At 35.9% G+C, this 17258-nt stretch overlaps 3 protein-coding genes across 4 annotated transcripts; 1 reads left to right on the top strand and 2 right to left on the bottom strand.

The window, feature by feature from the left end:
* Positions 1 to 14: 14 nt before the first annotated feature.
* Positions 15 to 2067, bottom strand: LOC8285728 (UPF0481 protein At3g47200). The gene is made up of 2 exons (XM_002512659.4): positions 1251 to 2067; positions 15 to 1179 (listed from the first exon to the last, which is right to left on the bottom strand). The coding sequence occupies exons 1-2, from the start codon at positions 1818 to 1820 to the stop codon at positions 337 to 339; spliced, it is 1413 nt and encodes a 470-aa protein (XP_002512705.1). The 5' UTR covers positions 1821 to 2067; the 3' UTR covers positions 15 to 336.
* Positions 2068 to 4246: 2179 nt separating this feature from the next.
* Positions 4247 to 6116, bottom strand: LOC8285726 (xyloglucan endotransglucosylase protein 2). Its single transcript, XM_002512657.4, has 5 exons — positions 5969 to 6116; positions 5663 to 5858; positions 5475 to 5575; positions 5187 to 5380; positions 4247 to 4804 (listed from the first exon to the last, which is right to left on the bottom strand). Exons 1-5 carry the CDS (start codon positions 6032 to 6034, stop codon positions 4402 to 4404), a joined length of 960 nt encoding a protein of 319 aa, XP_002512703.1. The 5' UTR covers positions 6035 to 6116; the 3' UTR covers positions 4247 to 4401.
* Positions 6117 to 11656: 5540 nt separating this feature from the next.
* Positions 11657 to 16217, top strand: LOC8285725 (respiratory burst oxidase homolog protein D). 2 transcript variants are annotated; one of them, XM_015715107.3, is made up of 12 exons: positions 11679 to 12523; positions 12603 to 12765; positions 12869 to 12917; positions 13055 to 13168; positions 13274 to 13699; positions 13783 to 14169; positions 14255 to 14350; positions 14503 to 14618; positions 14702 to 14804; positions 14924 to 14985; positions 15093 to 15607; positions 15689 to 16217. In XM_015715107.3, exons 1-12 carry the CDS (start codon positions 11914 to 11916, stop codon positions 15796 to 15798), a joined length of 2751 nt encoding a protein of 916 aa, XP_015570593.1. In that variant the 5' UTR covers positions 11679 to 11913; the 3' UTR covers positions 15799 to 16217. The 2 variants fall into 2 exon arrangements, with proteins under 2 accessions (XP_048225571.1, XP_015570593.1); XM_048369614.1 differs by lacking the exon at positions 15689 to 16217 and having other exon boundaries at positions 11657 to 12523; positions 15067 to 15204.
* The last annotated feature ends 1041 nt before the right edge of the window (positions 16218 to 17258 follow it).

The following is a 17258-nucleotide window of genomic DNA, read 5'->3' as shown; positions in this document are numbered from 1 at the left end:
CGGGAAATCTAAAATTGCAGGAATTCAATTCAATTCATTCAACTAAAAAGTACAAGACAGTCTGACAGAAAAAATAAATCATGCACAAGATGGCATGATTTTATCAGATTTAAACAAGATTGCAATGAGAGGAAAAAAAGAACTGTAAGCAAGCGAAGCTTGTGCTTAAAAATCGACATCTGATGCGGCTATATTATTGATAGCAGAAATTAGTGGAGGAAAACCATAGCGGACGCCGAATACAGAGCAACCCTTGGCCAAGGAAATTAATTACTTGTAGCATTCAGTATTTGTGCTCTTGCATTCAAGTGGGGACAAAGACATGAAAACTGGAAATCAGTGGCGCAGTTGAGGTAATGGCGGTTTTGGAAAAGGGAGAGGAGGAGCAGCAGGAGAAGGTGCTGCAGAAACTATTGGCGGAGAAGGTGTTACAGAAACCATTGGAGGAGAGGGAGATTCACTGGAATGGTAGATTGGATATATAGTATATACAGTTTGAACAATGGTGAGCGCAAAAAGGAAGACTGCAGCAATAAGAGAGAGAATAGCCCAGGGATTTCTGAAATAGGTATGGATAAGATTGGCACGCCACTCATTCCACGCTTTTCTGCAGTAGGCATTAACCTTCTTATGAACAAAATCTAGGCTGCTATTTGGGTCGAGAGTAATATCTTTAGAGAGAGAATTGAAGAGTTTAGCAACAGCTTTATCACTTCCAACAGCATTCTGGATGATCCCTCTAGAGTGTAGGAGGGCAACATCCCTCTCGCTATCAATGATATTATCCATGAAAAAGATGAAGGATGTCACCTCATTCCCTGCACCTACATGGAAGCGCTCGAAGGCCATTAAATTCAGAAAAATTGACTCAGTTGCATCATCCACCACAATCACTGGAAGCCTAAGCACGCCGCCACGGAAAGAGATGTCTTTCAGGCTTCTAGTTTTACTTTTCTTGAATCTGATTCCAGCTTCATTGAGCTCCGTTGCAGACCTGATAATATTATTACCACCTTTTTGTCGTCTACTTCGTAATATGCGACGCTTTTCTCTGCCAACTTGTTTTTGAAGTAAACTTTTCCTGTAGACATCCAATGGGTGCAAGCACTTGCCCAGGCTGGAGACAGGAGCGTCAGGAAAACAGAACTTGAGGATGAGCTTGTTGACGAACTCTTCATCCTGGATAAACAAGGCAAGAGTTTTCATGAGCGTAGAGAATGAGATTAATGAGACACGAATGCTCGGCATACCTTTTCTTTGCCGCTTTCAACAGCAACCAGCTTGTCAAGAACCAACATTGGGAGCTGATTTTGAAGCATGAGCATATCACGCATGATATAGGGCATGATATAGAGCTTCCCATGATTGCTAAAGACCGGATCGTTAGGAGCATAGTCATCCAAGCTCTGGTCAGTAGCAATGCGTAAGATCTCCAGCAAGAAACAGCCATCAAGAATCATTAGTTGCAGAAATCTACTAGTGTCCTGCTGCCAGTACGAATCAAGCGGATCGTAGGAGTCCTTTAAAAGCTGCACGACTTCAGATAAAGAATCAACGAAAAGTTGTATGGGCTTATTTGATCTCTTGAGAAAATGGAGGAGAGCTCGGTGCTTGTGCTCCTCCATGGGCTTCAGGTGATCTTCGCCATGATGATAAGGACCGAAGGAGACAGCCTGAGGCCTATAGGCTTTCTTGTTGAGATCAGTGACGCATGCAGGCACTTTGTAGATTGAGCGTTGCTTCCAGCGCTCAGCCTCCACATAATTATCTATTGATTCAAGTTTTTCATTCACCTCAATGACCCAGTTTGTTCCCGCCATTATATTGAATTGCTTCGAGATGCTGCCGATAGCAGGTGATATGATCGTGAAACAGCAAAGTAGTTAAGCTGATTCCGTTCTAGTTAATGGGCTTGCTGCAAATTTTATCTTCTTATTTGGGTTGCCAAGGAGCAAGAAAAATTGATTGCGCTGAGGTATTGGTAATGAGTATTATATAGTAGATAGATGATTGGCTTAACAAGAGAAAAAGAAGTTGCTGAAAAATGCCATCACATCTCTTCCAAAACCAAATAACATTCCTTTGTTGCAACGCTACTGCTTCAGTGCCTGTCAGCGATACTTTCCTTATTCAAGAGGGAGTATGTCTATCTCCACTTTAACAAAGGACATTACTCTTTTTCTTTTTTCTAACAAAACAAGAAATTATTCGACTTTAAAATAAATAAGATTAAAAACCATGAAAATACGATTAGATGTTTATTTAGGAGAAAACAAAGAAATACCATATTACATGATAACAACATTCCCTCAAGTCTTGAATACAAAATTTTCTTTAGCAGTTATTATGTCCATAGAATCTATAAAAATGCAGTTATACAGTGATTTCTTCCAGGTTGCTTGAGCAAAGGAACAATCACAAATTGATTCCACTTTTCTATGTCTTGCACATTGATCAGAGCAATTCAATCTAATTTTAGGTAGATTATTGGATAATACTCTAAAGAAAGAAAGAAAAGAGCATTTCAATTTGTTTAGGACTCTGAGCTTCTACAAATGCTTCCACCTTCTTGGCTGCAGACCGCTATTCTGAAATGCTGAGGACTAGAAATATGATTCTGGTCCCTTAGGTGATTGTACCAAATTGAGTATCCAGAGCTAACCTTAAATTTGCTAGACTCGTGGAAATGCCTAACAAATTCATCTTGAGTAAGACTAATAGAGATTTTCCAAATACACTTAGCCTTGTCAGGAACAAAGGCACTTTGAAGATAATTCAAAATCTATTCTGAAGATGAATAAAATCTGAAACACGAGGAGTTCGATCGTGCTAGTCATGGTTGGGAATTGCTTTGTAAGGGAAAGAGGTAGGGATCCAAGAATGATGATTAGTCTAAGATCCAAAAGAATTCTCCAAGTCTAGGAGAGTCCTAACTGCACCTTGGGAAGAAATGATGTTGGAAAGTATCTGCCTTCCCAAAATCTAGCAAATAAGGAATTTGGGCTACAGTTTCTTACCAAGAAGGGGAAGATTAAATTCATGAAGATCCTTAAAAGCTTTCTTTGCAGTAGAATGTTCTCTTTACAAAGTTTAGACCAACTAGCCCCCTGAAATCCTTCTTCCATTCTTTTGTATCCTCCACCGGAGAATAGCATTAGCCTGTCTAATCATTACAAAGGGATATGAGAAGTTTGAAATAGCTCATGAAGTAATGCGGAATAACACATGCTACTGCTTTGATAAGAATTTCTTTTCCTGTGGAGGATGAAAATCTGTCTTTCCGAGTGGCAACTTTATTAGGTTTAAGATCACAGAAAGTTTGTCTTCTCAATCGGCTGATGAACGCCGGTAAAGCCCAAGTAACGATCTTGAGTAGCAATATGAGAAACCTTTAATATTATTCACTACCTTAATAAACTGATCGCTAGGTTTGGCTTACATACAAAAGATGTTCTGCAGAACATTTACAACTGAAATAGTTGCAAAGCAAAAGAAAAGATAATACCATGAATTATTTGAAATCATACAAACGAAATTTCAAAATCTCCTATTTTTTTCTTTTGGATTTGGCAAGAAAAGCTTTAGAGTTGTTATAATTAAAATACAGTGAAATGAATTTTGTAAAACAAAAGTAAGATTTAAGGGTACTTCAAAATTTATCCCAATTCACTAACTTGAGATTTTCTTTTATCAAAGTAGAAGAACATATCTGACATAGAGCGAATATCAGCTCAGGGGTTTAGGCCAACAAAATCCTATCGTTCTTCGCCCAAATTCCATCATTAAGGCCTCCAGAATTGCATAATTTTGCTGTTTTTAGCAATATTTGTTTCTTTAATTTTTTCAGATGGACAATTAAATTAATGGTGGCATTATATTAGTTTAATTACATAATCAATCTATACACATGTAGTTGAAATTTTGCCACTTTTTAGATAATTAACCAGTCTTATTGTAATTCGGGTGGCTTAAAATTTGTTATTTATATTGTATGCTATAATGGCGTATCATTCGGTTTCTTTTATTAATATTGTAGACGCATATGAATATTATAGGCCATGTAAGGAATTTATTAGATTTAAAATAGAATTAAATATTTTTAGTATGTTCAAATTTTAGTTTATTATTATAAAATGAGTTAATGTGTTTATAGTTTGAACAGGGACATGTGTATATATATACATAAATATAGTATTTAATTTATTCCATTACGTTGATGAGAAGAACAGTAACAATTACACTGTTGTTTATAGAAAATATAAAATAAATAGATGTATTAAATTCCAGAGGATACATAATTATTTATTCTTAATGAAAAAAAATAAGTAGGTAGCAGTAATGCAAATATGAAGCAATAAAAACGGAGGTAACCGCAAGCTGAGCGAGTGGAAAGAAAGGGCTCTAAATGGTGTCCCTGTCCCGGGAGCATTCAGGGGGTTGGGAAGGGTATCTACTTGTATCGGTGCAATAGTTGTAGATGGTATACTTGGTGCGGACCCATCTGAGCCTCCTGTACTGGAAGGCATCCAGGTCCTGGAACTCCTTCTGGTCCCACCATCTCTTCCCCTGAGTGGCACAGAACTTCGCTTCCACAGATGCCTCGCAACCATCAATGTGGAAACCCTTGTATGATGCTATAAATGGAGCCTTTGACCAGTCTGTCTTCTCAAGTCCTCCTCTTGTGGCCCAATCATCTGCGTTCCAGAGGCTTGAGTATATCTTCATTGGCTGGTTGAATGGAAATTTCACTCCCAAGTCTTTGCAGTTTTTGAATACTCTGATTGGCACATCATCCACGAAGAACCTGTATTTTCCATTCCCAAGTTTATGCTAATTACTGCTCTTTCCCACAATGCTATCATATTCAATCAATGCTGTCATTATCATTTCACATCAGACTTACTCTTTTTCCTTTTTTTCCTTTAATTGAAAAGAAATCAAATTAGAAAAAGAAATCAGGAATAAACTGTGCCTGTGCACGCCAGCTCAAAAGTTGGTGGTTTCCGTCAAACCTTCCCCGAATTTCAACTCGTAGTCCTATGTTGCTCCATTCATTTTCCTTTGTTTCCAACTTTATCAGTACTGTTAAGTATTTATTATGTGGCTACGTTTCGCTTCCTTCTTTATGTACCATATGGACTAGTATATACACACCATGATTAAAAACTCTTAAATAAAATACTCACACAATCTGATACAAATTCCAGAGGACTGAGTAGGAGTGGTATTCTTTGGTTGGATCGAACCACAGGTAAATCCTCTGTTCTCTGTCTCCCTTCCCTCCTGTAAACACATTTGTCTGCAAAATGTAGGGCTGCCCCGTCCTGTTCCCCAAGAACTCGAAGTCTATCTCATCGTGCTCTGAGTTTTGAGATGATAGCTGCCATATTTTGTCCAAACAGTACATTTTCAATCTTTTAAAGATATTTTTAAGTAATTAAACAACAGAAGAGAAAAGAAAACACCAGTCTTACATAGAAAGCAGTTACGGTGCCAGCTGAATCCCCAGGAACCAACTTTATTTGCATACTGAAGTGTCCGAACAAGTATGAGCCTTTGGATTGGAAACCAGTGCCTTCCCCATCCCATCAACATATTAGAGAGAGAGAGAGAATGGGAATAAAAATAAGAAAGAAAAAAGATCAGTTGATAATATGCATACCAGTGTATTTGTCCAAGTGGAGCTGAATTTCAGAGCCCCCATTGAAGTATTTAATATGATCAAATGCCCACGTAGGGATATAGTTCCTGCCGAAGGCCACATCTACTGGCCTCCTTGGGGCAGCTCCCATAGCTCTACCTACCATTAGCAGTACCATTGCTATACTCACAGTCCATGTCCAAGAAGCCATAGCTTTCTGCAGAAATATATTATTATTTTCAATCGGAAGTTTTCACAAGCTAGAGAAGAGATGTTCAGGTTAACAAAAAGCAAAATCAAGTGGTAGGTTCTAACTAAAGCAGATACCTGGGTGGAAGAAAGAGAGAGAGATGCTGGGAGGAGGATGAGGAGAATGGAGGAGGCAATGGGCATTTAAGTAGAGGAAAATTTTTATCACATACAAATTACTGAAGCCAAATGGGAGTAATCAAATGACTGATAGGTAATGAAATAAAAATAACAATAATAAATTTAATTTGTAGTGGTAATACAGCTATATGGCAAACGTGTCGCAAATAATTACTTAATGGAAATTGAGTATATTTTATGTTTGATATATAAAAGTGTGTCAGGTACTGTATTCACTGGATAAGGATGAAAGAGTTTTAGCTATACAAACATTTACTGCTGTTCGTAGAGTATCGTAAGGTTAGTGATTGAAGCAAGTATGATATGATGTGATGAATGAAGAAAAAGAGTCGGCCATGAATATGTAGTCACCCATCCTCATCTGATTCCTGGGCCACTCTGTTTCTTTCGCCTTTTCCTCCCTCGTTTCAAATTTTGTCTTTTTTCGCTATGGGCCCTCCTCATTTTTCTTTCTTTGCTTGCCAGAAATCAATTCAGAACTCGAGGACATCTCAATTTGTATGGCATGAGCTTACTTAAATAATAATACTGATACATGATGCATTAAATGCCATTTTTGATGTATATATATAAAGATTGCAGAGAAAGAAACAAGACAAAGAGGAGGAAGAAGAAGAATTACGGTATTCGTGTCAGGAGAATGCGAATAAGAGAAGGAAATTGGTCAGGAGAAAAATTTAGGATTACAATTAACAGCTACCAGTTGTATTATTATGGGAAGTTTTCAGTAGACTTAGTTATAGAATGAGATGAATATCCAGGCATAAAGAAATAGCTACTGCAGTCGTCCACCAAATATGAACGCTCATGTGCAGTTGAAGGTGTGATGCACAATAAAAGTTGTGTTATATAAGATGTGAGCAATATCAGTAGTGTTATGGGCTATTTAGCTCGCTAACTACAACTTAACCTTGGGGAATGAAAAAATAAGAAAGAAAATTATCCTAAAACAAAAAGATATGGCAAAGAAGAAAAAACATATAAGGTTGGTGGACTAACAAAATGCTAGCCACTTTTTCTTTCTAATTATTAATATTTGAAATTCCTTTCATTAATTGATATGAATATCAAACGCCCTATAATTGATTTTTACTTACTTGATTTTAAGTTTGTAGAATTTTTATATAAAATTTTTGAGTTTTGATACAAAATATGATGGTTTCTGTCGGTCAAAATGAATGTTTAATCCAATAGATGAAAGTAATATTAAGAGATTAATATTTGTTAGTTTGGTTATAATGCAAGTCTGTCCTTATTAACTTGTTGGATTTAGGATTAGGATAGGCATTTCCTTTAATTATGTCCATTTCCTCAGGATAGTTTGATTATTATAAGTGCATTAGAAATCACAGTATCCGTCCTAATAATACTGGTTTCGGACATCCATGGATCCATTGACAAAGAAATCACAGTTTCAGTCTGTAGCTAGTAACTATATATTCAATCGATATCTTTCACTTAATTTTCTGCTTAGGTTGTTGGTGATCTGCCATGGACGAAATTCATAGAGATTTACATAATGAAGCTGCTTGCTGTAGACAGTTCAATTAAAAGGGGATACTAACTAATATAGATGGATGAAGTAAAGCCAAAGAAAAACAGAAAAGGGGATTCTGATGTCGGATGGTCTCTCAACCAATGTGCACATGCGCTTGCAATTTGGATAGCCAGCCAGCCATATGCCCTTATTAACTCAATAACTTAATTACTACCAAATATTTCCCTGTTAATATTATGAATATCATTATCAGCTTTTGACAGGGACCTTCTATCTGCTCTTATTCAACCATTTCCATTTCTATTTCTTTGCTCTCTGCACTTCCATCTCTATTAACTACCACCTGCACCTGTCAATGTCGTTGATCATTGAATTTCGTTTTTCTCTTTTCCTTTTTGTTTTCTTTTTTCCTCTTTCGGCAAAAGATAATAGCTAACTCCACATTACATTAACCTTATAATCCTGTTTTAGAATTGCAGACTCACACGCCAATCCTATTTTTCTTATATTCTATATTCGAGATTGAGCTCATAATTTTGTTATCATCTTCTTCTGATTTTTATTTTGCCACATAAATTTAATAATAAAAGAAATTCATAACCCTACTAATATAATACAGAATTCGGAATCCTGTTAATACCAAATTGATTAAAATCAACTACCTGCTTGAACAGACCTTAATACTTATAATCTAGATTGCACAAAAATTTCTAAAATGTGTTCCGTTTATGTGTCGGACATGTTTCGATTATTGAAACTCTTTGAGAACTTTTCAGACATGTTTCAGAAAGTTCAAAAATCGTTTTCTATTATTTCTTATATTTTTATTTATTTTTTATTGGAGTTTCCTACATTAAGAAATACTTTTAATTTCTTTTCCTATTTATTTTACTTTCTATTTATATATTATTCTTTTTTTTTCTATTAATAATATTTTTATTATATTAGTATTCTTAATTCTTAATTATTTTACACTTTAAGATTAAAAATCTAGTAAATATCAACTAGTAATTTAATAGACAAATCACACAATATAATATTTATTATATATCAATATGATCTATTATATTAAATGTATCTAATTTTATATTTTTATAATGATAAAGACAATAATGTGATAAAAAATTTACAATAATCATTTACAATTATTTTAATTTTTCATGAATTATTTATTATTTATTTAAATCTTATTAAAAGAATTAGCATGAATTCTAAGTATTTGGTTTATTTTATATATCTATATATAAAAAAATGTTTCATTTTCTAATTTTTTTTAAAATTTTACATTTCCGTATCGTGTCGTGTTGTATCGTGTTTTTCGTTTCCGTTTTTGTACAACCTAGCTTATAATAAGCTTCTTGTTTTGGAATAATATGAAATCCCTAACGTTGCATGGTATCTATATTTACAGCGATATATTTGAAATCTTAGTGTTGTATACCACCTCATTATTCATTGAAATAAAAGAAGATCCATATGTTGAGAATTATTTGTGGTATTAGGCAATTAATTATATTTGGCTGTATAACACGTTAATTAATTGCATCATCTGCTAGCTTTAGGTAATCGTCTTCGTAATATACAGTAATGCATGGCCCAGGCACAACCTAGATGACGCAAAACATGTGCATGTGCAATGAGGTTAACGTGGGATCGAGATTATGTGTCTGGGGGAGATTAGAGAGTAATTGGAAAAGAAAAGCATAAGTAAGTAATTACGGGGTGAGATTGGCGGTTGAGGTAGCAACATCAGCCAGGAGTGGCCATGGCCATGGAGGAGCTATTCCTAAATAAAGCTTAAATGCACCTTAGCTGTCTGTATCCTTCTAATAATTCCACATGAACATGACGAAGCCAACTTCAACTCTTTAATCACAATCCCTTTGGACTTCTTACTCTCAATTCATGGATCCTACCACCACATAACACAACTACGAACCAGCCTCCTAATTAGTACGACAATTTCTCTCCACTCCCATCCTTTTCATGACATGATAATTAATTCATGTGGAGGAGCACCGCTTCAGCCTAGATCACAGAAAAAAAGTTCTCTCTCCAAAACCCTAGTTTCCTCTTTCTTGTTCTTCCCTTTTTCACTTATGCAAATCAACATATGGATTAACAAATATAGATTCTTTTAGTTAATCTTACTAAACTTCATCACTACCTCTCTGAAATATCTTTACAGAACTTTCTATATACCTACAATTGTGAAGTGTAAAAAATAAAAACTAATTGCACGTGACAATATTTATGCTAATAAATAAATGATATTCTTAAAAGTTACTCACTAAACTAAGAATTAAAAAAGAAAAATAGATTATAATTTAAAGGAAAAGATGAGTATCTTTTTTTGAGATAGAGGAGATATATGTTTGGGGATAAATATTTAAAAACTTCCCTTAAGAAATTAAAGAATCAAATAAATATTATTTATGCTTTTGTTACAAGTGATTAATATATTCTTAATAAGGGTGAGTTGGCTGTTCATGAATTTGCATTTTTTAATTTCTTAGGAGTAGGAGCTCAATTAAGCTGGAATTGAGATTTTTTAGTTGTAACTATAAAATAAAAAAGAAAGTGTGGAGATAGATGACGAGTGAAGAAATAAGAGCATCATTTGATATGGATCAGGATTCGGTATAATTTGCCCAAAACAAATACGATGATGATGTGGATATATATGGGTATGGCAGTAATGAATGAATGGGGTTCTAGGTGTAGGTGTTAATGTCCAAAAGCCCGATAAAGAGAAGCACTAGAGTTGGGATTTTGACGAAGCAAGAGAGGGTGATGGCATGTCCATCTCAGAGCAATTCTGGATGATGAATCCAACAAAGCCAAGCCAGCAAGAATGGACTAAATGGGAACACCGTAACAAGTTGGAGAGAACATTATATGATCAGCTGCTGAAGAGCACGTGGTTATAAAAGAAAAAAGAAATAGTAAAAGGAAGATGGATTTGGGCTGTGTGGCTGAATTCCCAAATGGGTTGTGAATCCGCGTTCCCCATATTCAATTTACAACGCGTCTCCTTATTTTGTTTGGAGTCAGTCAAACCTTCCTTCTCCTTGTTTTAATTTTTGGTTTTTGGCGTTTCTCCTCCGAGTAGGTAGCACCAGTTTAGATGATTTTTAATGTGTTTAAGTTTGAATCAATCGAGTTTTGTGTTCTTGTATATGCAGTTTGACCTCTACTCTACTAATCAATGCTTTTTTACGTCCGCACTCGTTGGATCCTTTCTAATTAATCCTCACCTAACATCCTCCTTTTTATATATAACTTTCAACTTTAACTATGACACCATATTTACATTCACAGACGATCAACTTGTCATATCGCTTCTAACTAACTAAGGAATTATATATAATTACAAGAGCACATATTGGTTGTGGCTTTATTAAAATCAATCTATGGAGTCTCCATCAAGTTTGACAAGAGAATTGCCAATTAGGGCGCTAATCTAGATGATGTGATAAGTTTGATGGAGTTGTGAGGTAAATGTCACTGCAGTGACTCTCCCATGTCGGAATCACAGTTACACCCAGCTTTTTTACAAAGGAGTGTTGAGTAAGAATAATATTATTTTACAAAGCATGATAATTTTTTCTTAATGATCCAACAAGTGAATCTAACCAAATATACAATTAGATGGTAATCTGCTTCCCTTCAACTTATTTTGTTTTTTTATAAGAAAAAGGGTGATATTGAACTTTATTATTTAGTCATGTGGAATGTGATGCCATCATATCATATGAAACATCAAATAATATCTAGAAGAGTTAAAATTTGAAACAACTTATTCACAGTGAAACTGTCTTCATAATATGCTAATTTAGTTATATAGTCATATTGGGTAATAAATTGGAGTGTTAAAATCTGGTGTTTGTCTTGAGTGTCTCAAATTAATCATGAATTGGGCGTAAATGGCCCAACTATATATAGTGTAAATATAGAAACAATAACCACTAGTTGTTGAAAATGCAGAAGTTTGCAACTTGCTTGTTTTACTATTAATTAATCCACTTGATGTCATATGTGAATGAAAATTGTATGATCATAATTAAGTTGGAAGTATAAAAATAAATAACTTCTTCCATTGACGAATTATATATTATAAAAAGGTTGAATTAAAAGAAGATTGACCGGGGCGTACCCTCCTTCCTTCCTACAACTTTCGCGCAGTTGCCTACGAGCTTTCTCTGCATTGCATACAATATAAAGCCAGGAGAAGGTTCTATCGTACCATTCAACACACAGATACGAAAGTTGCCTAATCAAATTCTTTTATTTTCCATTTAAAAAAAAAAAAAAAAGTTTCTTCATCCTCGTTTTCTACATTCATTTTTGTTGTTCTCCGCCCTGCCAGAAGGAAAAAAAAAACATGAGGAAAGAAACCACAACTACTGATCCTCATCAGGGCAAAGGCACTTATTATTTTTCAGATAACACCTCGGACACTGAGAGCATTGCCAGCGATCGAACTGCCTTTAGCGGTCCTCTTGGAGTTGGAGTTGGAGCTCCTCTCCACAAAAAACGTTCCTCAAAGAAGAGCGCAAGGTTCAATCTTCCACCCGAAACCTCCTCTGCCGGTGTCGAGGATCCATCCAGCTCCTATGTAGAGATTACTCTTGACATTCGCGACGACTCTGTGGCGGTTCACAGCGTCCAGGGGGCTAATTATGAGGACCCAGATTTGGCGTTGCTTGCAAAGAGGACTCTCGAGAACAAGTCTACTTCCCTGTTTCGAAACACCTCTTCCCATATAAAGCAGGAGCTCAAACGTTTTGCTTCCCTGTCAAGGAGACCTTCTGCCGCTAAAAGGTTTGATAGAACAAAGTCAGCTGCTGCTCATGCCCTGAAGGGCCTCAAGTTCATCGCCGCAAAAACTGGATCTTCTGCAAATGGATGGTCTTCTGTTGAAAAGAGATTTCAACAACTTACTGTTAATACTGATGGTCTCCTTCACTGTTCCTTGTTCGGTGAATGCATAGGTACTGTTTTTTCATTATAACTAATTACATATATATTTCCTAAATTCAATATTAAAATTTATTAACTTGGATTGGACAGGCATGAACAAGGATTCAAAGGAATTTGCTGGTGAATTATTTCGCGCGCTTGCTCGGAAGCATAACATAAATGGTGATTCTATTAACAAGGCACAGCTAAAAGATTTCTGGGACCAGATCTCTGATGAAAGCTTCGATTCCCGGCTCCAAATATTCTTTGACATGTAAGAATTACCCTTCAAATTTTAATTAAACCATTCAACGAATTAGTCCTCATAATATTTATATATGTATATAATTAGTACCTGAAAATGCGAATGCATGCAGGGTGGACAGAGACGCTGACGGAAGAATCACAGAAGAAGAAGTAACAGAGGTAAAGCGTACAGTGCGATACCTGGTCAACGTTGACTTTTCCAAACCTAACCTAAATAATTAATGGACAATTCCATAGACTACTACTACTTATTAATTACTAGTTTAGTTTAAACTAACGACATGATCAATTTGTAGATTATCAGTTTAAGTGCTTCTGCAAACAAGCTCTCCAACATTCAGAAACAAGCCAAGGAATACGCTGCCCTAATTATGGAAGAATTAGACCCAGATAATGCTGGATACATCATGGTACCTACCTATTATTATTATTATTGTAACTGCATTATTAATTGCTATCTTTTAATTTAATTTGTCTTTCCCGCCCTTACTTAACTCCAATTTTTCTTAATACAGATTTATAATCTAGAAACACTACTACTGCAAGCTCCAAACCAATCTGTCAGAATTGGAGATAGCCGAGTTTTGAGTCAACTACTGAGTCAGAAACTCAAGCCTACACAAGAGACCAATCCATTAAAAAAATGGTATCAAAAGGCCAAGTACTTTTTCTTAGATAACTGGCAGAGAGTGTGGATCATGGCATTGTGGCTGGGAATCGTAGCTGGTTTATTTAGTTACAAGTTTGTACAGTACCGAAATAAGGCTGTATTCGAGGTAATGGGCTACTGTGTTTGCATTGCCAAAGGAGGGGCAGAGACACTTAAATTCAATATGGCCTTGATTTTACTGCCTGTCTGTCGGAACACCATTACTTGGCTCAGAAACAAGACTAAGTTGGGAGTGGCTGTGCCTTTCGACGACAATCTCAATTTCCACAAGGTAATCATATAGTAGGAAATTTTAATTAGCTAGAGCCTAGAGCATGGGGGAATTCCTAATTCTCTTTTGGGTTGATCGATCAGGTGATTGCCGTTGGAATTGCCATTGGGATTGGGCTACATGCAGGTGCGCATTTAACTTGTGATTTTCCACGGCTTCTCCATGCCACTGAAGAGGAATACGAGCCTATGGAGCCTTATTTTGGGGAAGACCAACCCGAAAACTACTGGTGGTTTGTAAAAGGGGTGGAGGGGGTCACAGGAATTATAATGGTAGTCCTAATGGCTATAGCCTTCACACTAGCCACTCCTTGGTTTAGGCGTAACAAGCTCAATCTTCCCAAACCCCTCAAGAAACTAACAGGTTTCAATGCCTTCTGGTATTCTCATCATCTCTTCGTAATTGTCTACGCTCTCCTCATTGTCCATGGTATTTACCTCTACCTCACCAAGACATGGTATCATAAAACGGTCAGTCTTCAAACTCTCTTCTTCTTAATGATTTTGAGTTTTCTCCACTCGCGAAAATCTGATTTCCATATTCTCTACTATACAGACATGGATGTATCTAGCAGTGCCCATAATCCTTTATGCATGTGAGAGGTTGATCAGGGCATTTAGATCACGAATCAAGTCCGTTAAGATTCTCAAGGTATTAACGGAAAGCTCTTGCCCATTTTAGAATATTTGTTATTAATATTGTATTGCAGATAATTGTAAATCTTTAATTTAGTGCTAGCCAGTCACTGTTTTCCGTATTCTTAATGCATGCCTACTGAAATGATGAACACGACTCATATATAGGTTGCTGTATATCCGGGAAATGTCCTAGCATTGCACATGTCAAAGCCACAAGGCTTCAAATATAAGAGTGGACAGTACATGTTTGTCAACTGCGCTGCAGTTTCTCCCTTCGAATGGTAACTACCTCTACCTTATTATCCGAACTGTCATTTTTGGTTAGCCATTGAGGAATAATATAATTGAATATGTATATTTGCAGGCATCCATTTTCTATCACATCAGCACCAGGAGATGACTACCTCAGTGTGCATATTCGAACTTTGGGTGACTGGACCCGCCAGCTCAAAACTGTTTTTTCTGAGGTCTGTTATAATTAGTTCACAGGCTACTGTATAATCTGTTCTTTTTCTCTTTTTTGGTCTCTTCAATGGACCGCCTAATTAATCTCACCTGCACTATCGTTTTCATTGGTTATTAATAGGTTTGTAAGCCTCCAACTGCTGGTAAGAGTGGACTGCTCAGAGCTGAGGGAAACAATCCTGGGTAATTGCGATTATATAGTATATAATAATAACAACGTTAGTTAGTCGGAAGTTTTAAATGTAGTGTTTTATTTGGGAGCAGCAAAATCTAATAGTGGAAAGGAACAGGTTTCCAAAGATATTGATAGACGGACCGTACGGAGCTCCAGCACAGGACTACAAAAAATACGACGTGGTGCTGTTGGTAGGGCTAGGGATAGGGGCTACACCCATGATTAGCATTGTGAAGGACATCATTAATAACATGGAGGAAGATGATGGTGAGTTAGAGAGTGGGAGAGCGACAGCTGCAAATAACAACAATAGCAGTAACAACAGGACGAGGAAAGCCTACTTCTATTGGGTGACGAGGGAACAAGGTTCATTCGAGTGGTTCAAAGGGATAATGAACGAGGTTGCAGAAATGGATGATAAGGGGGTGATAGAGCTGCACAACTACTGCACCAGCGTGTATGAAGAAGGAGACGCCAGGTCAGCCCTGATTGCAATGCTTCAGTCGCTCCACCATGCCAAAAACGGTGTCGATGTTGTTTCGGGGACAAGGGTCAAATCCCACTTTGCCAAGCCGAATTGGCGGCAAGTCTACAAGAAAATTGCACTCCACCATCCTGATGCAAGAATTGGTTGGTTCACCTAACCTATCCCATTTTATTTCTTCTATTGACTTTTTATGGAATACTGATTATATAAAGAACTGAATGCAGGAGTTTTCTACTGTGGGGCACCAGCACTAACAAAAGAGCTAAGACAACTAGCTTTGGACTTCTCCCACAAGACCTCCACTAAGTTCGATTTTCACAAGGAGAACTTTTAAATTTGAGCAACAGGGTATACAGATACATACGATTCTGTGGTAGCAAATTCATATATTATGGCTGACTCACTGGTATACAACGTCATCCAATTAGCTACACCGGGAATAGTTATTATACGTAGTTCCTCTAATTTAATTTATTCGAGTTTAAATTTCAATTTTAAGAACAGAGAAATTCTTGATACAAAAAAAGAAAAAGAAAGAAGATGTAATTATATTTGATGGAGCTGCTAATCAAGAATTAAAGTTGATGGAATTTGATAAGCCTGTGTTTGTTCCATTGATTGCGTTTAGTGGGGGATTTACCAGAAGAAACTATGGGAACTAAAGTCACTTTTCTTACATATATTTAATCTATGTCGTATTGTACTGAGCATATGACTTTCACGAGTAGTAATGATAATTTTCATTTTAACATAGCTATATATCTAAAGTTAAAACAAAAAAATTTAATTAAATTAGAAAAAACTATTATCACTTTATCTATACGACGTTGAATAATTTAAATTATTATTATTTTTCATGTTCACAGCCATAGAAGCATAAAAAAAATAAATGAGGACATACATCTAGTCTAGACTAGACGAATTTTTCATTCTATTCATTGAATTTGAAGGAAGATGACCGACCAAAAATTAAGTAAATAGTGTGGTTGATTATTTTGCATCGAAATAAAGGCACTCTACAATCTTTATTGAAATTTTGGACACAGAGTGAAATTGAATGGTCATTCACATTTATTTCCTTTCTCTTTTATTTATTTATTAATTTATTTTATTTATGTTCAAGCCGGTCAATTGTTCCTTCCTTGCTACGAATCCAAGAAAACAAAAAGGATGACTGAGCCATAGAAAGAGTAAATAATAATACTGGTAAAAGTCAGCAGGAGAGCTCAACTTTATTACTTTCAATTCCAAGCCGACTTGATTTATTAGCAACCCCGCCAGTTACTCATTAAATTATTTTTTAATTTATTTTTGTAAGAAGAAAATACTATTTTCTAACTAAATTAAAAAATCAAATTTATTCATATGTATGAAGCATAGACAGACATAGTAAATAACGTCTAAAGGTTATATGAATTTAATCGTGTAAATGAAACATCAATGGTGATTCTGAAAAAGCATAAAAGAGTAGAGTGGAAGCTTTCGGAAACATTTAAAAATATTGGGAAAGGGTCAATGCTGCGTTTGATCAAATTCTTCAAACATTTTGAATCTGGATGGCTCACTGCTGGATACACATCAACTTTCCCACTAATTGAAACGACAACAGGACACTACTGATACTACTACACTAATACTTGAGAGTTGAAATGGCCTGTGGTACTGTATTCGTATTGTATGAGGCTCCCGTGCAATTATAATTTTGATCTCCTAAATAGATACTTTATTCACTGCCATAAATTATCATACAACTTGGTCCAAATTTCTTTTTATACAGCACCACTGCATATTCAT

Source organism: Ricinus communis, chromosome 10, assembly GCF_019578655.1.
Source record: "Ricinus communis isolate WT05 ecotype wild-type chromosome 10, ASM1957865v1, whole genome shotgun sequence".
NCBI classification, from domain to species: Eukaryota; Viridiplantae; Streptophyta; class Magnoliopsida; order Malpighiales; family Euphorbiaceae; genus Ricinus; species Ricinus communis.
Note: the sequence above shows the minus strand (reverse complement) of the source record. Positions and strands in the feature narration are given on the sequence as shown.